Genomic DNA, 22707 nt, shown 5'->3' with positions numbered 1-22707 from the left:
CTCTGGCTTTTCTGGGTGAGGGAAAGACTTTGTTAATTTAGGCTTTATTCCTGGTCTTCATCAGGTTCATCCTCAGGCCTTGGAATACTTTTGTCTTGACATCTTGGTTAATGTTGAATCCTGGTCTACTTTCACTTTAGGTACTTAGCATGGGCTTTTTCAGGGACGATGATGGCATGAGCTATTTTCAGGGTATGGCTCTATCCAGGCAGTTTTTGTGTTAGAGTTAAGCCTGTTTACATTGATATTCTGGGACTGTGTAGTACCTGTTTCTCTTTAGGTTTGAAGCAGTGGATACATTTGAGTCCAGGTTTGTCTGAAGCTACTTTGTAATTTGTAATTAGCCTTGGATTATGCTCAGCCTTTCTGAAAAAATTAACATGTGGATATTGATAGAGGACAGTATTTACAGCCCTTCTCTTACATCTCATGTATATTCTGAGGAACATTGGCTCTTTCCAAGGGAAGTTGGCACAGACACCAACACACTCAGCACAGACTCCAGATGAAATAAACTACATATTACACAAACAGAAAGGTGAAGTAGGGAGGAGACAGTGGTGCTTGGGAGAGTCCTTGCTGCTGCATTGGTGACTGTGGTCATGGTAAAGAGGTACCCTGAGCTCATGTGGAAAATTGTTGCTTCTCAGTAAAGATAACAAACTAGAGTCCCAACAAGGTCCCTGCTGCATTCCTTTCTTCTGTGATCTACTCCCATGAAGGCATATCACAGGCAGTTAATATAACAGCAGAGGATGGTCCTCCATTGATCTAGTGGCTTCCTTGTTAGGCACATGAGGGTTGTGCAGATCTTCATGGGGCCTCTTATGCAGTGTGGGCATGGTGTCCCCTCCTGTATGTCATTCATGGCATGCACTATGAGGCTGTTCCTTTGGTCCTTGCTATGGAAACACTTCTCAAAATGTCATTTGTCTGGCTGTAATTAGTGAAATGTGTTCATATTTGATCCTGAAGTGCAGCATTTATATAAATTTAAAGGTGAAGCTATGTATAACTTGTTCTGTTCATGTAATTTTGCATCATCTTTTCAGTAATTTTTGTTTTAAAAGTATCTAGAGATTGAAATATACAAGGTACTTCATTTAAATGGAATATTTTTTCACTAAGTCTTTGAAACATTAGTCTTTTTTTTTTTTTTTTTTTTTTTCCGAGACAGGGTTTCTCTGTGTAGCGTTGCGCCTTTCCTTGAACTCACTTGGTAGTCCAGGCTGGCCTCGAACTCACAGAGATCCACCTACCTCTGCCTCCCGAGTGCTGGGATTGAATTCGTGTGACACCACCACCTGCCTGAGACATTCGTATTCTAAAACATGCTATTTAACTTCTGAAGTGCCTTGGAAATTTTGACTTTTGTAAGAATGTTATATTGGGATAAGTATGTGATTATTGCTGTACCTGGTTAAATGCTGAAACCTGAACTGTCCACAGGGGCCTGCACAGCACAAATGACCAATAGCCTTAGACCAGGGAAGTGTACAGGGCACAAAGGACAGACTCTCAAAGGCACAATGCCAAGAAGAATCATGGCATTTCAATGACTCACCCCAGAATCTTCCTTGGTGCTTTTTCACTGGTTATTTTAAGTGAACTCACTCACCTGCATGTCAGAGTAACTTCACTTTTGCCTTTTCCCATGAATTACTCTAGACAAGCAGTTTCTTCAAGCTAGACACACAGCAACCCTCCTCCCATCAAGAATTCTTCCCACTACAGTGAGCTTTTATTAAGAGTGTCATTCATTTGAAACAAAATTCAGCTCAAATTTTTCACAATGCACTTTAATAATAATATTCTCTAAGTTTCAGAACCTCTAGAAAATCCTCTAAGGCAGAAAGCCACGAGTTGGTCATGGAAAGTACCAGGGAAGGGCCAATGAGATGCCCAGTTGGGTGGAAGGAAAGAGCTTACTCCACCTAATTTGTTCATTGACCTCTATATAAACAGAATGACAGAATGGTATGATGTGTTGTGTATGTTCATTCTCTATCATATGTATGTATGTATTTCCCCCTCTCAAAATAAGTAAATGATAGATGTTATTATTTTAAATTTGATCGGTAGATTTCCATACACTCATCATATGAAATAATTAATTTTTAAAATAATGAAAAAATCGATGCAGCTCATAACTGTTTGTAACTCCATTTCTAGAGGAATCAACACCCTCACACAGGCATACATGAAGAAAAAACACCAATGCATGTACATTAGTGAATAAACAATTAAAATTTGTATTTGATAGTGGTGTCAGAAGCCCCAGAAGCATCCCACAGAACTAACTAACCTAGGCTCATAGTGAACCACCAACCAGGACTGACCTAGGCACTCTGCAGATATTTTACAGGTGTATAACTTGGTCTTCTTGTGAGACTCCTAACAGTGGGAGCACAGCTTGTCTCTAATACCTGCTTTTGGACCCCATTCCTCCTACTGAATTGCTACATCCAGCCTTAATAGAAGAGGTCATGCCTAGTCCCACCACAACTTGATATAACATGGCAGACAGATATTCATAGGAGGCCTGCCTATTTCTGAAGAGAAAAAAGAGAAGGAGGAATGGATGTGGATCAGGAAGAGTGGAGGTGGGTGGAGGGTTGAGAAGAGAGGATGGAGGTGAAATTTTGGTTAGGATGTAAAAATAAAAATAAACAAGTAAATAAAAACATTTATTACAAAAGAAGGGAGAATATTGATGTTTATTATATTTAAATTTGAGATACTAAAAATGTCCCTCAAGGGACATTGCTACTTACTCTAACTTTATAATGTGCTTGCAGTTGTACAGGGATAGTTAAATCATGCTAGGCATAATTTTGAGCTGGTCTAATACATAATATGTTTGCCTTGTACTTGGAATAATTATATCATGTTTAGGCATTATTATGACCTGGTTATTGTTTTACATTTGGAAATTAATCGTGACATAAAAAGATATAATTATGTGTCAAGTTGACATGGGGTGAAGTTGTGATGGCTCTTTTTGGTTGTGAAATTTACTACATCTGCAATTAAGCAAAACCCAAATATGGAGGGGCACACCTGTGAGGTATTTTTGCTTAATTTGAAGAGAGAAGATACACACATAATCAGATCTTTGCATAAGGAAGACATTCCCTTATCTAGATATTGATGGAGAAAGAAACACCTTTACCTCAGATGTTTTGAGCCCAAAAACCTCATCTGTAATCAGCCAGGCCTTGTGCTGGGAGCCCATATAAAGAAATGGAAGAAGGGAGCTTTTGCTCTTTAGCTGCTTGGTCTCACCTTGCTAGCAAGTTCATTCCGTCACTGGCATTGGAGCCAACTTCTTTGGGATTCCAGACTATACTATTGATGGGTGAGACATCAAGTGTAGTGGACTGAGAAACTGCTGGATTCTTGGACTTTGTCATCATAGCCAGCCAATGTTCAAATAGCTGGAGCACAGCCTCTAAGTCATTCTAAAAAATAGGCTTCTGTATATATAGAAATTCATTCAATAAGTTGTTATCCCAATGGAACCATGACCAATGCACCAGCCAGGTAGAGAACTTTTAGAGTAGTTTGGGTCTCACAACAGCCTTATCTCAGTTATAAATCCACACGGTCACATTCCCTTAAACTGTGTTTTAGGTGATGATTTGATGCTGGCCTACTACGTTTCTATACCTTCTGGGCAAGAAAGTAAAATAACACAAGTCTGATATTTCTCAAACGGAACACACAGTAATCTAATTAAATGAGTAATTATATGAGATGGAGAGATTCTAGCTTACGTGAGGAATTAAAAAACCAGATGTCTTAGCTTCAGTTGGGTAAGACCTGGCACCCCCTCCCACACACACAGGAAGATCAGAGGACAGTAGGTTCTTTTTACCCTTGATGTGAGAGCTCCAGTCTGGAGAACCCAGGGGATAAATTTCTTTACACATTAAATCTCTGCCTCACTGTCAGTCTCAGGAGTCAGATCTATTCCAGATGAGCTTCACAAGAGTAAATCAGTCATCTTGAAGAACTTTATCGATATAATCTGAGATCTGCTGTGGTAACAGAGCAGCTTCAACCACTTCTCTCCTTTTTTAGTTTTGCCCAGAATCACTCTGCACCAGAGACATGTGGCCCCTGATGCAGGCTCCATCCACTCCACCTAGTCATGAGGTTCCTCCCAACATTGCTTATCAGACCATCAAGAGGGATTCCTCATCCTACCTTCACCCCCAGGAGGGTCTTCTCAATTTTTATTACATCAGACAGGCTTAATAGGTGTTGTCAACCTAGAAGAGATCTAGCAAATCTGTTCCAATCTGACAGTCAGTGACTGGGCAGGATCCTGAGCCTATGAGAGCCCTGAAATGGATGTGTGGCAGCCTAAGACAATTAGCATGCCTGTCCCTACAGTTTTCAATAAACTTCAGTCTTTGGTGGGGAGTGATCCAATCCACCTAACACAGCACACAGGGCTGGGAGGACAAGGGTCTATTACAGGGACTGTAGAGATGGCTCATCCATTAAGAACATTTATTCCTGTCTCAGAAGACTCACAGGACAGACAGCTAACAAACCTTTTTAACTTAAAATGCAGGTGGAATCTGCCCTCACCTGGCCTTTGTGGGAATTGCATGTATGTGGTGGCAAAACACCCATAAGTATAAACAAAAGTGCCACAAAATATCCTAAATTGTCTTGCAGGAAATCAGCTCTGCTGTTCACTTATCACTCATGATATATTTCTTGAAAACCAGAGGCAGATTGCTTTTTACTTCCTGATTTCCTTTATACAAGTTTAATGAGCGTTCTCATTTCCTGAGAGGCCTGGAACAATATACTTGTGTTTCCCTTTAATTTGGTCTACATGAAGTTCCGTGAACATGTGTGTACAGTGTACAACATTTTACTTGTAGCTAAATATATGACCTCAAGGATACAATATGTCTAATTTTTCTATTATGTATTGGGTATACATGAGGTAGGCTATACACCAACATCCAAGTCGCCACCCCCCTGTGTAGCCCCGAGGCCCATGGCTGGGAAATCTGTGTGCAGCCCAAGATTCCAGGAACTTACTGAGATACATCCAAGCCTGTGATTTCTGGGTTTGCAGGCATGTGAAACCTCATCTGACTAAAGAAGAGTCTTAGAGTGAAAAGTTTGAAATTTATTTTATTCATAAAATACGTTCATTTTACTCAATGGGAGTTTTCAAAACAGCAGTCATTATATACAGTATATAGCCTTAGCAAACTATTAAACCAATGACAAGAATAAAAGTATAACAAAAATTAACACAACCTTAAACAAAAGTGAATAAAACAAAAAACCAAAGCATAAATATCCTAAGATATAAACCAAAAAAAAAAAAAGGAAAATTTCAGTTTCCTTTGGAATTTCATTATGGAAGAGCAAAAGAGGTGAGGAACTGGCATATTCTCTGTAGCGAATTATCTTCAGCAACACTTGCCCATGGCATGGCTTCAGCTTGAAAACTGCACTAGAGAGAATCTTATGCTTTTGGTGTGGTCTGTCTGGATGGCAGTGTGACATTGACACCGTATTCCTTGTCAGATTTCCATCACATATGGAGTCAGGGTTCTTAGTAATTTGTGTTGTGTTCTCTGTATATTAGATTTGTTTTTACACAAACTTTTAACTCGGGATAGTGAGCCAACAGATGTGGATCCGATTGTGGCTGGACCGCCTCATGGTAGGTTGATATTTGCCTCACGAGTGAGTTCAAAGCTGAAAAGAGGTTGCATTTTCTGAGGAGGCCTTGAACCTGGAGTGTAGAATGTCATGCCTTCAAGGTGTCTTTGGCTTCTTCCAGCCTTCCCAGTCTCCTTAACAGGTACTGTCAGGGAAAATCAGAAAAGAAAATATGATTCAGAAACAGTTTTGCTATGCACATGGCAAGAAAATCAGGGCCTATTCATCCCCAGTAAACAAAAGTTAAGGAAGGAAACACACCCCATGAACACCCTGGCTGCTGAGGATGGTGCTCAATGTTGGCTTACTTGCCTGAGACATAGTGTTTCTGCTTCAGCAGCTCCATTTGCAGGAGGCTCTCATCCTGGGCTGTGGTCTGCTCCAGTTCCTGCTGAAGGTTTTCAAACCTAGGGGAGAAAAGCAGCTGGGGCACAAGCCTGGGGGGACCTGCCATGTCAGCTTTTGAGCCCCCACCAGATCTACTCAGCTAGACAATTGTGCATTACCTCTCAGCTGAACTCATTCCCTGCTTCCCGAAGGGAAAAGGGTCAGAGAGCACCTGGGCAGGATTTTTTTTTTCTCAACTTTAAAAAACTGCTAGAAGTTGAACTGGAAAATACACACTGTGCTGGATTAGAAGAAACAGCATATTTCTCCAACAGTCCAAAGACATCATTTAGAGAAATATCAATTTGACAAGGTCAGGACAAATGTTGCTGGCCTTGATTAGATAGCAGGTGAATGAGAACCTCCTGGAAAACTCTATGCCTGCCCTCTAGTGGAGGCTACACAGCAATGCAGAGAAGGCTCTGATTAATCCTACAGCACATACCCCTGCATGGGATTAGCTTGTCAACTCCTACTCATGACCTGAGTAAATCTTCTCATGAGAAACTGATAAACACTGCAGAGAGCTGCAAAAAAGCAGAAGTGTGCTGTATTCAAATCTGCCAAAGGGTAGACACTTATCTCTAAATGTGATGTTCCTGATGGAAAATAAAGTTGCAGGAGGACACACTTTCCTTCATGATTGATGATTCCCCTTGTAGGTTTCTGGATGTCATGGGAATATTTGTGGGGAGATCTAATGTTAGATTTGAGATACTCGGAGCATACTAGAGTTCTTAGAAGGGAAGAAGAGGACACAATCCCCATAAGACCAAGGAGAAAGCATATTGCTTCCTGGACATAAGTTCCTATTGACTGAGTCAGCAATGACACTCTGAGGTGTTCTCTTCCTGGCTGTGGCTGGAAGCTTTGCCAATTGAACAGAAACTCAAAGAAGACACAGATCCAGGTACAGTAGACCCAATTGATCCACCTGCTTCTGGAATCCTGGGCTCCTACCTCATCTGGGACACAGGGAAGGGATGCTGAAGCTTTGCTGCCAAGTCCCTTTGCCTGGTGAGCAGCTCCTTCTGCTTCATCAGGGACTGGAGATTTTCCTCAAGTCTTTGATGTTCCTGTTCATTAGAACATTGTGTTTTTAGGAGAGGGTTGTCTGCACCCCTGGACATATAGGCGCATGCACATACACACACACACACACACACACACACACACACACACACACACACATACACACACACACACTTGAACACATTCATGTACATGGATGCACACATACAAGCACACTACATTGTCTCCATGTTTGCTTTACCAGATAACACTGATGTAATATGAGATCACCTGGGATACTATGAAGAAGAAAGTGACCTTTCATTAACCAACAGCCTCTCTACCCATATTCCAGTAGAGAGAAAGGAAAATGCAAGATGCTCTGAACACAGTGATGTGTAGAAGATTGTGTACTTTTACTTTGTTTAGATAATTTTTCATTTTATTTTTACTTTATATGTGCAGGTGTTGCCTGCCTGTGTGTCTGTATAACACATGCATGCCTGGTGATCTGGGAGAAGAATTCAGTATGGAGATCAGTCAATGTAATGCTTGCCTTGTAAACCTGTACACAGACAGGTGAACCCCAGGGATCATTTATCAGTAATCCAAGCTCTCCTACCAAGTTCTCCAGTCTGTGAATTGAAGGCTTAGTTCCCCAGCACAGGACCACTGGATGGCAATGGGCCAGCCCCTTGCTCTCACTCAATGCTTCCCAGTGCCTCCAGGAAGGGCAGCTTCGTCCTATAGAAGCTCTCTAAAGCACAGGTTGCCTCAATTTAGGCCCAAAGCAACATGCTCAGAAACTAGAAAATCTCTAAACTCAGGAGTCTATATTAACCTTTCCTCCAAGTAAGATGACTGTGTCAGGTATTTCTTTGAGTAACAGAAGGTTGACTTACTCAGCGAAAGGATTGCATGTATTATTCCATGTTTAACTATATTCCATGGACCACATTGTATGTTTGCACTCATCAAGGATGGGCATCTGAGTAGTTTCTAGTTGGGAGTATTATGATGAGTCCTCCTGTAACCCTGTTGTCCTCTCTTCTCTGTGGACACCTACTTTCCACTCTGGAATCAATGGTCCACTTGGAGTCTGCATTCAACATTCTGAATAATTTTAAAGAGCTTCCCACAGGCCTACAACATCTTATAATCCTACCAATATCTGATATTTCTCATTTCTTCCAACCTTCCATCAGGCCGATTTTAAGTCAGTATGAAGAAGTTTGGAATAAAAGCAGTTTCTGAGTGCTGCAGACACAACATGGAGTGGGTGCTTTAGAGTATGATGAGCCGAAGTGGTGCCATGAGACAGCCTCTTCTCACACCTCAGCATAGCTGTGGAACTTCTGCTGGACTGAGATGCAGCCACAAGACCCTCTGCAGTTCAGAATTCCTCAGAGAATAAAATCCAGGCCAAGCTCCAAGGAAAAGGTTAGCTGAACCAAGGTTAGGGAAAGGTGCAAGGAAAATGGCAGCAGACAATGAGGAGAAGAACAAAACAGGATGCAGGGAAGTCATCAGTGGTCAGCCACCATTCACCCAGAACAGAGGAGGACACAAACCCTCAGGCAGCCTTTCCTGCTTCTCAGTAGCTTCTTTCTCAACTTTATGGACCCTACTGTTTTTCTCGAGAGGATTTCTTTGCAGATAAATAATTCTGCCTCTTCCTGAAAAACCTAAAAATACCTGAAAAACTTTTAGCCTTCATCAGTTTTCTGTCTTTTGTTGTAGTTAACTGTGTGGACATGCAGAATGATGGACAGCACCATCTGTTCTTTGACTGATGCAAAGTGGTACTACCAGATCAGGCACAGTACTTTCTCATTCAAATCTGTCTCCACCATTCTTAAAGATGTTCCATTGTTCCGTGAGTGAGTGAACATACACATAGAGGCTCAAACACATATTTTCAGACCCACAAAATTACACATAAGAAAACACACAAATACACACACACAACTCTCTTGAACCCAGAAGGGCAAGGGACGGGCTAGAGTTTTGCAACTCCTTTTGTACTACAGGGAGAGGTAGTGGGTCCTCCCTGCTGTCTACAAGCCTCTTAGGCACAGCCAGGCTTTTCTGCCCTGGCCTGAACTTGTTTCCCCTCCTAGGGCAGTTTTTATAGCAGACTCACTGATTGTACAGATAAATAGCAACCGCTGCACAAATGAGTTTGACCACACAAGACCAAGTGCTCATGGAAGAGGGCTGGACATGAAGCCTCCTGATAGATCCAAGTTGATCCATCATAGTCTCCTCACTAAAACTGCCCAGATTCTGACACAAAAGACATTGATTGCACTTGGGAATGGAAATCACCATTGTCATTACCCAACAACTTTTGACTGGATTACAGTGCATATGATGTGAAAACCGCCCCAGTTAGTCAGTAGGAGCCTACTTAGGTCACCCATAGCACTTTCCTGAAATGCAGTATTCTATACAACTATTAGGAGGAGTCTTTCCTAAGACACAGCTATAAATATGATAGAGTGAGCATCAAAATGTCAGGTTCCATGTGTGAGGCCAGTAAGACAAACCAGACATTTCCTGGGAAGTTACTTCTATGCCGTGAAAGAAAAGAATTTTACTTATTAATTTTAAAATAGATCCATTGCTTGATTTTTGTAGGGGACGTTCCTCCTTCCATGCTGTTCGTGCCTCTGATCTCATATGACCCCTGCCAAGCAAATGAGACCCAGACCCTTGACCTCACTCACTTGGATTGCTATGCTACTCCCTAAGTGACTCCCATCATAACACCGTTCCCACCATACTGACACATAGGTGAGTGATATGTGATTTACTCTTCTCCCTCAATGGACTGCAGCTTCTAGCAGAGCAGTAGGGTTTCCTTGGCAGTCATGCAGTGCCTTCCAAGAGGCTAACTCCTCAGAAAGACTTGTGAATGATCACAGAAATGAACTATTGGATGGGATGGGTCAGGTGGAGAAGTGAGTAGATGGTTACATGGGTGTGTGTATGTGTGTGTATGGTTAGAAAAGTGGGCATCTTGGCCCTGCTGCTTCAACCTACCTGCTGCTGCTTTGTGCAGAGGTCATAGTTCTTCTCATGAGCCTCCTCACAGAGGCTCCTTGCCTCCTTGCAGGACTCTTGTAGTAAAATCTGCTCCTCATGCAGCTTTCTGTTGTTCTTTTTCAACATGCTCACTTTTTCCTTTAGCTGAGTCCATTCACTCAGGAGCTGACAGTAGAGGGTGCTGAAATGTCACCAAAAATGATGAGCTCTACCTCCATCTGCCCCTCCTGCCTCCTAATACCATCCTTCCTGCAAGGTCTCATGTCCCCATCCCCATGAACCCTGGGCAGGAACCGGCATTAGCCATGGCAGCATCACTCAGGTGTAGGCTAAAGCCAGAGAATAGGCAAATTACAGAAAGATTCAAACTACTTTTGAATACTCTGCCAGCAAAAGGCATCCATGTACCTATGAAAACTGGATCCCCCACTTCCTCCCCACACACCCTGGTGCTTAACTGTTCACAGTATTAGGGAAACATGAGCAGGTAGAGGAAAACCATAACCTAAGGGCGACAGAGGACCCAATGGGAATACATTCCATCCATGTTTCCCATAGAAACCAGCTCTGTAACTCCTGCCAGAGCCACAGAAAACATTCATGGTGCAAACCATTTTTTCTCTCTAGAAGCTCCAGAAGTTGACAGGAAAATGTTGGGAGGGGCTCTCAGACTCTTTACTCATAGGAGAACTCAGTTTAGGAGGCACAAGTCTAAGAGCAATAAGGCAGGCTGCTTCCTAAGAGGTAAACAGTCTAGAACCACAGCCCAACTTTGTTCAAAGGTGAAGATGGGAAGAAGATGCTGTGGGATGTCTTCTGTATGCTGTGAATATTTGTTGCTCCCATTGGTTAATAAGTAAGCTGCTTTGGCCTATGGCAAGGCAGTACGGAGACAGGCAGAAAAATCCAGGAAGACAGAGAAGAAAGTCAGAGGTAGAGGAGGTGCCAGCTGCCACCCAAGGAGCAACATGCCAGCAGCCTGGCTATGCAGCAGCCATGTGGCAAACATAGATTAATAGAAGTGGGTTAATTTAAGATGATAGAGCTAGCTAGCCAGAAACTTTAGCCATTGGCCATACAGTTTATAAGTACTATAAGCCTCTGTGTATGTCTTTGGGACCATTTGGCTTCAGGAGGTAGGTGGGACAGATTCCTCCTGACAGCTGGGTCAGGCAGGTCTGGAAAAACTTCAGACTACCAGAAGCAGTCCTTAACAATTTCAGGGGTCCCATCTAAATTAGGCACTCACTGGTAGATGTTGGTCTGCTCACTCAGCTCCTTGCACTTGTACGAAGCCTCATAAATCTCCTTGGGGAATTTCTTTACATCTGATATCTCCTTCTTATGCTGTGTTTTCAGCATCTCCAGCTCAGATTTCAGCCTGTGGTAGGGCATGGCCCCAGGAGCAAAGAACTCCATGAACACAGGGGGCAGGGACCACATGCATTAAGGTTCTGTTTTATACTACCCTAGCCCACTGGATGTCACACCATGAATTCTATGTACTGGAGCTCCTGATGTGTATTAGACTATGCCTTACTGTCCCAGGGCCAGGAAAGGTTGGGTGTCAATAGGGAAGGAGATAGGACTACATGAGCTCCCTGAGTAGGCCTGGAGGGGTACACTAGCTCTCTAAGAAGGTCTAAGGAGTCTGTGCCACAGATTCAGGTCTATCTGAAATCTGCAATGACATTCCCACTGCCTTGAGAACAGAGATTCTTTCTCCTTACAAGGATATCCAGAACTCATAATCAGCATTTCCAAGTAGGAGGCACTACATGAGGATGGGTGTATAAACTCCCAAGGGGATTCCAATGAGGCACCAGGATGAGCACAAAGCTGAGAGCAGTGATGCTCAATGTGGGGCTCCCTGGCCTCAGCACTTACATCACCTGAAATCTTTGAGATATGTGAATATTCAGACCTACAATCAATCTCTGACTCTAAGGATCTGAAAGGACACACACACACACACATACACACACACACACACACACACACACACACACACACACACATACACACACACTGTAAGGGAGCCTCTTAGACAGTACAGAACACTCTGAGACACACAATCCTCAGCACAAGGAGATTTATTATTCCAGCAGGGCAAGCATGTCGTTGGGAGCCTGCCTCTGGATCACACAAAGGCAGACAGCAAGCAGCAGGCTTTTTTCAGCAGTGGGTTTTTAGGTAGAAAAGGTTAATCTGTGCTAGGGTGAGTTGTTGAGATCTGATTGGATTTCAGTGTAGTCAAGTAATAAATTTTGATTATTGGACTTTGGTGTTTAGTTTCAAGAATGAGTCAGTGTCCGCTAAAGGGAATGGACTTTGGGGACTAAACTTAGGTTTATCAAGGGAGAGGGAAGTGAAAAGGGCAAGACCCGCCACTGCCATGTTTGCAACATTTGGACCTCTTAGAGAGCACTTCACACACATAAACCCACACACAGTTAGGATGTCAGAGAAATGCAGGTAGGTGGCATTGTCTCATAGTATAAGAAACAAGCTGAGAGGAGCAGAGATGAACTCCAGGCCTTCTGGTCACACACAGATGGACTGAGTAGGACCACCAGGCCATTCAAGCTGCTCCCATAGCAAAAAGCAAAACTAAATATCAATTCAGAGCACTGAGCATCTCCTAAAAGCCGATGTCTGCCAAGGCCTCTTGAAATGCATGTTGTGATCTTACACCTTCCTGCCCATCTGTAGATCGTGATTCAGGCCACAGGCTCTGCTTTTTCATTTGGAGAAATCAGAACAGCCTGTGTCAAATCTCATGCCTACAGGTTTCAGTTCTGCCTCTCAGATGCACTCAGGACACAGTAGGGTCAAGACAGTCACCCGGCAAAAGGGCATGATGAGTACCTGTTGTTCAACTCATTGTTGTTATAAAGGGCCAGGAGTTCCAGCAGTTCATTCCTCTCATTGGTCATCATCTGTAGCTGAAGGATCAGTTTATCCACCTGGTTCAGCTGCTGCTCCTGCTCAGTGAGGAAGAAGGGTGTGGATGATGCCTTCCTAGTAGTCCCTGTAGGTACATAAACACAGTGAACTTGTACAGATGAAAGGCATAGGGCCAAGAGAGATCATGTGGAGTCCCAAGAGGAGGCCTGAGGAAGAAGAAATGCATGACACCCAGTGAAGCCCTCAAATATCAGAGCAGCTATCCTTAAACTGGGGACCATAAGCCATGTGTCTGTCTCCAATCTCTGAGGATAGATATATGCCTTAGGCCCTACTGGAGCCCCAAAGTTCCTGAAAGGCATAAGCAAGGCTAGCCATGTTGGTTTGGAATTGTCAGCCGATACCTGATGTGATGCAAGAAAGTCCTGGACTGCCTGGTGCTTTGCAGCTCTCTTCCCTGATAACCTGTGTGCAGGTCATAAAACAACTGAATTTCTCAGGCCTAAGTACATGGATGGAAAGTTTCCCTTCCTGGTATTTATATCAGATATCCATGAGATCTACAGAAATCCACTGAGAATAAAGTGCAGCAACATCCTACCCTGATACCTCATTAGTGGTTCTGGGCCTCCTTTAGCATTCTTTGCTTATCATAATGAACTGAAAAAGGTCCCAGCACAGCAGCTGCTTCCCTGACATTTCCTGGCCCTCTGCCCTCAGAAATCCTCCACTTTGGATCTGCTCTTTTGGAACCCAGATAACCTGCATAGGCCCATTGCTTCAGATGATCACAGCTACTGAACCCCATTAAGAGAAGAACCAATTCTGGCATCAACTCCTGCTTAGAAAACCAGTGCTTTCCATGCCAATCAGTGTGCTCAGTTTTGCCAACATGTCAATTGGTGAACCCTGTAAGTACTTAATGAATGCCTCAAGGGCAGTTGGCATTGCCACAACACTGGTGATTTCACAAAAGATGCCAATGACTCACCAGGATGCAATAGAATTTCCAGAGAAGAGACTGTTAGGGTCACTGCTAATGTTATCACCCATCTGATAACAAACTCTTCTCCAATTCAGCAAAAGCCAAGCTGCCCTTTCCAGCAGCCTTCCCTGAGACAGAGCAGGGCCTTCAGTACCTCGTCATTCTAATCCAGAGATCTCACTGATTCATTCTAGTTCATTCTAATTCAATAGTTCATCATGTGTGGAGGGCAAGACTCAATTTCCAAACACTGTCCAGGAATGGCTCTTCTCATCCTGAAGAATGCTAATGAGAAATAAAGGATGCTACGAAATTAGCTCAGGATAATGGGAAAGGAAGATCAGTTCCACGAAGTGAATAAGCACATCAGAGAAGATCCACGGGGCAGTTACAATGTATGAGGATGGTGGAGGATTATGTGGTTGTTAATTAAAATAAGAGAACCTCTAGCTCTCCAGGGGACTTTACTCTTCCTGTTACTAGTGACACACCAAAAGACATCCAGTGTGGGTGAAATGCAGGGCTGGTACTGAAACCTCTTTAGTCCCTCTGTGCTTCCTTCCCACTCAGAGCGAAAGCAGAGGGCCCTCAACAGAACAGCTGCAGCCTTGACCATCTCTGGCTCTCTGCCAAACTAACCTTGAAAATCCTCAACTTTGTTCTACTCTGGAAGAACTCTGAAGACTAAAATAGGCCCATTGCTTCTCAGAAACTCTCACCTGCTTAGCCCCACTCCTGAAAGGATCGGCTCAAGCCTTCCTCCTTCAGGAAGCCCCCCATCCCTTTCCCAGGACTCACTGTGCTTTCCCCAGAACCATTTATTTCTTGATGTGTGACATGGAGACTGAAGGCCTCCCTTTGGTTTCCCTGTGCTCTCCATCCTGTCTCCCAAAAATCCTGTTCAGTGTAGACAGCATGTCTGTAGGTGAAACACGAGACACTGCATAAATCTCCCAATGGCAGTTGGTGTTTCCACAACACTGGTGACATCACATGGAATGCCAGGGCTCTCCAGGATACAGTAGAATGTCCATGTCCTGATGTCACCTGGTATAGCTATTTCATCCCTGCTACATACCTTTCAAAAAAGTGACTTGAATCCAAGTTGCCATTTCCAGGAGCCTCTGGGGATTATTAGTTATAATCCTCCTTCCAAAGCCAGAAATCTAGGCCTCTGCTTCATTAGAAACTTTATATAAGTGAAGTTGAAAGCTCCCTTTGCATGCACTGTCCAGGGTTGGATTTTCCCCTCCTTAAAATTCATAATCAATAATTTGAGAAAGAAAGAATGCTTAGAAATGAGGTTAGGACAATGGGGAGTAGTAGGGATGAGAACTCTTAACAATCCCCTAGGGAAATCCTCAGACTTGTAGACATTGGTGGGCTCTAAGAAAAGTCACATAGTTAGTTATGAAGATTCCCCCAGAGTGGCAGTAGAGCTAACTCAAGCTATGAGGTTGTTAGTGAAGATGTGCCTAGCTCTGGACAGGTATGGTTGGAGCCACTAAGACCAGGTGAGCTCTCAGATATTGAAAGCAAGCAACTCATGGAAAGAGTACGATGACCCAATCCTTGAAACATAGACTGAGGAAAATGTAGTGGCAAGTCAGAGTTCAGTGTTGGTATGGAGAGGCATCATGAATGGAACATAAACACACACACACACACACACACACACACACACACACACACACACACACACACTCACACATACAAACCAGGCATACAATCATGGAGTAGAACATGATGTAGATCACTGCTATGGTGCTTCAACCAGTAAACAAAAGCCAAACGCCTAGTTTTGGAGCCACCTGTTCCAATCCACATGCTCTTGAAGAGGTGGCACTGCTAGCTTTGGGTACAAGATCCATTAGGAGGACATGACAGGCAAGGGGAGAGACTCAAGAGTTGTTGCATCATACAGCTTTGTTATATCAAAACATTACATTTCTTATCATGATATCGCTATAAAGAGAAGCCAGGTCACATGGTCAGCATGGAATGCATGTTCTCCAACCAAATCTCTGGACCTAAGCATGATCCTTGCAACCTAGGACTGATGAAACTTTTAGATGATCTGTGTCATTTCAGATTTTGAAGCTTTAAGCAAATAAATGTGATTGTCAACTTTATTTCTAAATAGAGTCTTGTGAAGACCAAAAACATTGAGGATATACTGGAATTTGGGAGCAAGGCATGTCCCCTAAACTGATATAAAAACTATAAGAACATTGATGACAGTATTGGGGTAAAGAAATCAGAGGAGAGAAGTGGTACAGAGACAGGGGGGAGATACTGAGAGAGTGTGAATGCTCACATGAATCCAGAGATGAGGCAGTAGATCTAGATGGAAAAGTATAAAGGATTGCCTGCAAATCCCAGTAATTAGAAAGAGGCCTGGAGTCAGCTGTATAGTTGAGACCTCAGACAGCTTGGTCTTTCTAACAATCAATTGTGGAACATCACACTTCCATGAACAGATACCCTGCCCAGGATATATAGTTATTCATCCAGCAAAGACAGAAAACCCTTCTGCATGGTCCTGCCTCTTATCTCACTGATGTCCCATCCAGAGGAGGGTTCATGTTCTTCCAAATGCCCTGAGATCAAGCTGACAGGGGACAGTACGTGCCTTCTACAATATTCATCTCAGCCCACTCTTGGTAGTTGGATCATGTTCAGGAAATGAACTGGGGGATAAGACTTTGCCTCGCCGGTTCTCAAAGTTCAGGCTTGAGACTCCCCTTCTGTGAATGTCAACTTTCCTGTCTTCTACAGGCAGGGGAGTATCTCAGGGGTCTGCTGGTTTCTTCTCCTTTTTACATGGTTCAGGTGACCCAAGGGACAGCCTCCTCAAGCTTATTCACAGCTGCACAGGATACAGCCTGGCTTCAGACTCCCCAAATCTGGCCTCATCAGCCATGGGAATGGTCGCACAGTTAACATGACTTTTTTGAGACACAGGCTCTCCTGGAACTTGCACTGCAGTCAGTCTTCAATTCTCCTCCTTATTTCCCAATTGGTTGAGATCAAGACATGCATCACTATTCCAAGCTCCTTTTTTCTATTTCTAAATGTTCAAACATCCAGAAACAACCAGAGTGAGGTCAAGATCATGATGGGGAAAACCACAGAGATAGCTTACCCAAGCTAGAAATTCTAGGACTCTGGCTGGAACAAGCACAGGACCAAACTAGGTACTCTGACTGTGTGTGACAGTCTGGGTGATCACCTGCAGCTTCAGGTGACCATGTTCAGGACTGACTGTAAACATTGCTATCTGTTCTGAGCCAGACAGCTGGAAGAGGCAGCCTGCTGGTGGAAGACACAGCCTACTAAGCCTTTGTCTCAGTACAGAAAATAAAAAGGAAGCCAGAAGTTGGCTTTTTGTATTACCTATCAGTTCCCCTTTATCTGTCTGCCTCCCAGAGAATACTGTGGAATTCCTGTTTTCTCAAATTAATGAGTTTATTGAAGTTAATATAGGAGTATAGGTATGGGATTACTTATAGGAATATGAATAACTCTAATGTGTGGCATCACAAAGTCTTACATTATAATGGGTGACTCATGAAAACTAGAATTCTGCATGTGTCTGCATGGCTTGTTTGCAGCTGAATGAGACAGATGGTCTCATTTCTTCAGTGTTGATGTAACCAACCATCTTATTAAATAAGAAACACAGAACCAATATACAAGAGAAAGCCAAGAGGTCAGATCTCAGAACTAAAATCTTACCCTTGCTCCTGCGGTGCTCCTACTTCTCCAAAAGAGAGCTACTTCCTGTGTGTATGTCTTTACATAGTCTTTCTGTTCTGCCTTCTCATTGGTTGTTAACCCAAACACATGACTGCCTCGTCACTGCCTGTACGTACAGCCCTCCAGGTCTTTAAGGCATATGTCTCCAATGCTGGCTGTATCCCTGAACACCCAGAGATCTACCTAGCTCTGTCTACCAAGTGCTGGGATTAAAGGTGTGCGCCACCACCACCACAATCTTGCTATGGCTCTAGTAGCTCTGACCCCTGGGTGGCAACTTTATTTATTAACATACAATTAAAATCACATTTCACTACAAATAAAATACCACCATATTTCCCCTTTTCTATTTTAATAAAAAGAAAAAAGCAAAGGGTTATAACTAACAAAAGAAAAACTATATACAAAAGTACAATAGCTATATACAATATATACAAGTAATAAATACCTAAACAATATCTAGTCCGTTTTTATTCGACAAATCAGAGAAAATAATTCCATTTTCTGTACTATTTTGCTAAGTCCAAAATGTATCTAATTCACTTTCTATCCTAATTAATCTTCAACAATAACTAACTAATCTTCAACTATAACTAACTAATCTTCAACTCCCTCAGAGACCCAAGAAGGAAATAAAATTAGCTAACAAAAAATAGAAACAGGAAGTGCATGCAAACAACTTCCAAAAAATTTGTGAGTTGACAGAAACAACCAGCTGCCTGGACAGTCACCTGAGGTTTCTCCAGAGTGTTGGGGCATCATCTTCAGCCTATAGGCTTAGCGTATCTGACAGACTCATTTGTGAAGTAGGATGTACACAAGGTCAACAGTTCAACCTCACATTGGGTGAGAGCAGTCCATGTACCAGAAATACCTGAATTCCACTAGTGTCATGTCATGATTCAGGATTTTAAATACTGGAAATTGTTGACGGATTTTGAATTCAGCTGTCCATTCTTCTTGGCTATGTGTGTATGTGGCTTCATCTCAGCATCCCCTTCTTCTCCACATCCCTCTATTAAATGTCATTCTACTATTGAGAGGCGTGAGCTTAATTACTCTTCAAAATAACTGTTTCAGCTGCTGTTCCATTGCACAACAGAAGCCATTGTCCCACTGCCTGTTCAGCTGCCTTCGAAGAAAAGGGCACTGTACTTTTTCCAGATTGCGAAGGCCACTTCAGGGATGGTGCCATATTGTCCTGGCCTCAGAAGATGCCTTTTGATAAAGCCATAACCACACTTGTTTTGTCAAGAATCATTAGTCCTTTGTTTCATGTTCTGTCTGTCCTGTTTGTCAGCAGTTGATTCGAGGATACTTTGTTGTCCAGTGGCCAAATTTGCCACAGTGAAAGTTAACTCCATATGCAGTTTCATCAATGCCCATATTTTTTCTGAAGTAGATTGGTACTGCCAAGAGCCAACATGTCTCAAAAAATAAAAATTTCTAAGTTATCAAACATTTTAAATGCCATATTCTGTAGATCTCTGAAGGGTTTGAAGATGACCTGCCTAAAATATATCTGCTCATTTTTTAAAATATATCTAATATGACTACAGGTTCTATTGTAATGTCTAACTATTATCTTTCATTTCTTTATAGCCTAATATTTGGTAATAATAACGTTCAAAGATCAGAAAGTTGCATTACATTGTTACATGAATGGTATAAATATAAATATAGCATTTTCTAACAATATCAATTTTAAATTTGTATACAATATAAAACAATCCAATCCAATGTAAAGTATTTAAAACTAGTAATTGTCTTTTCCTTTTCTTTTCTTTTTAAACAAGAACCTTAAATCTAATCTCCTTTGCTTAGCTTTTTTCCTAACCCTTAACAACTTGTAACCAACCCCCCTAAACAATGAAAATTATCCCAGACCCAAAACCCATTAAAAGGACCAAAAAACCACCCACCCCACACCACCTCTTTGGGAATGTGGGCGTCGTATTCTTAAAATTGCTTCCTGCTGGATATGGGCGAAGTTATCTTTATCCTGAAAGAAAAATTTTAGGTTAATTGTCAAATTCTAGGAAAGGTAACTATATCCTTCATTATCCAGTCTGTGTATAATGCCAAAGTTCAGGGTTTATCTCAAGTTCTTATTCAAGTAGTCTTTGAGACTGGATCATCTCAGCTAGTTATCTCAAAATTGCTCTGAGCACCTTGTAGTTCAAAGTTGATCTGTAGATGATGTTTGTCAACTTAATGATATTATTATTGTCCACGTGGAATTGTTGTTGTTGTGGGGTCCCATCTTCTTCCTGGAGACTTCAGTTGATGTTAGGCCTGGCCGTGATTTCCTGCAGAAAACTGATAGGAGACTCGAACACAAAGACATATATATGCAGCTAATTGAAGCCATTTTTCTAGAATTAGTTAATACTCTATATGACCATTCATATCTTTACAAAGTTTAATATATATATATACATATATATATATATATTAATCTTGTAAATTTTATATCAAATTCTTACTTTAAAAAAAGTTTAAAGAAGCAGAATAGAATCAAAGAGTTGAGATTAGTAATAGAATAGTCTCTTAATTAATTTGGCTTTTATCCTGTCCCATAGCAGAAGATGGCTCTTTTATTCTGGCATGATACAGGGAGTTTGCATTTTCCTTTTAACAACATGCTTGAGTTTAAAGAAGGAGAGAGCCATTCTCCAACTCCAAAGTCAGCTTTAAATTTTAATTGAACTCGGACTATTAGAAGACCAATAGTGTTAAATCTTTAGAGAAAAGCAGAAACAAACATTTAGGAAGACATAAAATTTTTTAGATAATATATACCCATACGCCGTTTCACTCTGTTTCTTGGGATAGATGATTTGTCCCTTTTCTTCAGTTGTCTCATTTGTCCAGTGTTTTCAGATTCCTTAACCTTCATTCCCCTAAAAGATAAAAACAAAAACCTTTCCCCAAGACTAATTTTGGGGATGTTCCTTTTTGGCAAGTTATTTTCTGATTAAATGAAAAGGCATGTGTTACTGGTACAAGTTAGTTTAAATTGGATGTTCATGCTGGTTGATGAACTATCACCTCCTCTAATTAAGAGGTCTCTCTTATTCAAATCGAACCCTTATCAATTTTGATGGTACCCACAGCTTATCTTCTGTAGAAACAAAAGCAAAACCTCATCCCCAATGTAAATACATACCCTGGTTTCCATTCTGAGGTCAGCACATCCTTAATGTATATAGGCTGATTTAATTCTGTAGTTTTTTCTATTATCCAATGTCTCTCTGTAGCTGTTGTTCCTTTCTCATTGGCGTTGAGAAAATTCAAAGTTAATATAGCATTATGTAGTCTATTTCTGGGGGTTTTTGTTACCCCTTTCTATTTATTTAGCATATCCTTTAGAGTTCTGTTTGATCTTTCTATAACTGCTTGACCTGTAGGAGTATGTGGTATGCCTGTAATATGCTTTATATTATAATAAGCAAAAAACTGTTTCATTTTAACAGAGACATATGATGGAGCATTGTCAGTTTTGATTTGTGCAGATATACCCATGATGGCCATAACTTCTAGCAAATGAGTGATTACAGAATCAGCTTTTTCAGAACTCAAAGCACTTGCCCATTGAAATCCTGAATAAGTATCAATGGTGTGGTGTACATATTTCAATTTTCCAAATTCTTCAAAGTGAAACATGTCCACCTGCCAGATTTCTTTCCTCTGAGTACCCTTTGGGTTACATCCTGCTGGTTATGGCTTTTGATTGCAGAAGGAACAAGTAGGACATTTCTTTACTATTTCTTTGGTTTGTTGCCAGGTTATAGAAAACTCCCTTTTTAAACCTTTACTATTGACAGATGTTTTTTGTATGAAATTCTGAGGCCTCCAGCACATTTCCTATCAATAATTTATCAATCTCATCATTGCCTTGTGCTAGAGGGCCTGGCAGACCAGTATGGGATCAAATGTGAGTTATATATAAAGGATGATTCCTTTTCCTGATTGTATCTTGTAATTGAATAAATAGTGAAGTTAATTCTGAAGCATCAGGGATAAATTCTGCAGCCTCAAAATGTAATACCACTCTTTCAACATACTGAGAGTCAGTTACTATGTTGAGAGGTTCTGAAGAATCCATTAATACCAACAGAATAGCATACAATTCTGATTTTCGAACTGAATTATAAGGACTTAGAACCACTTTTCTTAAATTTTCTGATTTGTAACCTGCCTTTGCTTCTTTGTTGGCATCTGTATAAAATGAACAAACTCCAGATATGGGTTTTTTCCGTACAATTCGAGGCAAGATCCAATCAGCTCTCTTTATAAGATCAATTCTATCGCCTTTGGGATATTTGCTGTTAATTTCTCCTAAAAAAATTACTGCAAGCTCTTTGCCAAGGTTCATTTTCTGTCCATAATTTTTCAATGTCCTCCTTAGTTAAAGGTATGACAATTTCTGCTGGGTCTGTTCCTGCTAATTGATGAAGTCTCAATTTTCCTTTCCAAATCAAGTCAGAGATTTTTTCCCCATAAGTTTTTAATTTTTTATTTGGTTTATTTGGTAAAAATATCCATTCCAATATAATATCTTCCCTCTGCATTAATATTCCAGTAGGAGAACGCCTAGAAGGTAAAATAACCAAAATGCAATCCAGCTTTGGATCAATATGATCCACGTGCCCTTCATGTACTTTCTTTTCTACCAAGACCAATTCTTTCTCAGCTTCAGGTGAGAATTCTCTTGGACTATTTAAGTTCTCGTCACCTTCTAAGGTTTTGAAGAAATTATTCACTTCATCATTTTTTACCCCAACAATAGTTCGTAGATGAGAAATATCTCCAAATAATCTTTGAAAGTCATTAAGAGTATGTAGTCTATCTCTCCTAATTTGCACCTTTTGGGGTCTAATTTTTTGTAGCTCTATTTTATATCCTAA

The 22707-nt window shown here is 41.5% G+C and overlaps 2 protein-coding genes across 14 annotated transcripts in view; one reads left to right on the top strand and one right to left on the bottom strand.

The window, feature by feature from the left end:
• The window catches only part of LOC143269237 (uncharacterized), a 99896-nt gene extending 84867 nt beyond the window's left edge, over positions 1–15029 (bottom strand). Inside the window, exons 1-6 of the mRNA XM_076554300.1 lie at positions 14837–15029; positions 13015–13177; positions 11396–11527; positions 10144–10327; positions 7048–7163; positions 6013–6107 (exon numbers count right to left, since the gene is read on the bottom strand). Coding sequence (XP_076410415.1) covers positions 6013–6107; positions 7048–7163; positions 10144–10327; positions 11396–11527; positions 13015–13177; positions 14837–14918 — 772 coding nt within the window. The 5' untranslated portion in view covers positions 14919–15029. The remainder of the gene's footprint in view (positions 1–6012; positions 6108–7047; positions 7164–10143; positions 10328–11395; positions 11528–13014; positions 13178–14836) is intronic.
• LOC143269257 (disks large homolog 5-like) overlaps positions 1–22707 on the top strand; it is a 250098-nt gene that overhangs the window by 182864 nt on the left and 44527 nt on the right. For 12 of the 13 annotated variants that reach the window (XM_076554350.1, XM_076554345.1, XM_076554353.1 and 9 more), the window contains one exon: positions 9739–9894. The exons of the other annotated variant lie outside the window; for it this stretch is intronic. The gene's annotated coding sequence lies outside the window, so the exon portion shown is untranslated. The remainder of the gene's footprint in view (positions 1–9738; positions 9895–22707) is intronic. 13 annotated transcript variants of the gene reach the window in all.

This window comes from Peromyscus maniculatus, chromosome 18, assembly GCF_049852395.1.
Source record: "Peromyscus maniculatus bairdii isolate BWxNUB_F1_BW_parent chromosome 18, HU_Pman_BW_mat_3.1, whole genome shotgun sequence".
Classification (NCBI taxonomy): domain Eukaryota; kingdom Metazoa; phylum Chordata; class Mammalia; order Rodentia; family Cricetidae; genus Peromyscus; species Peromyscus maniculatus.
Note: the sequence above shows the minus strand (reverse complement) of the source record. Positions and strands in the feature narration are given on the sequence as shown.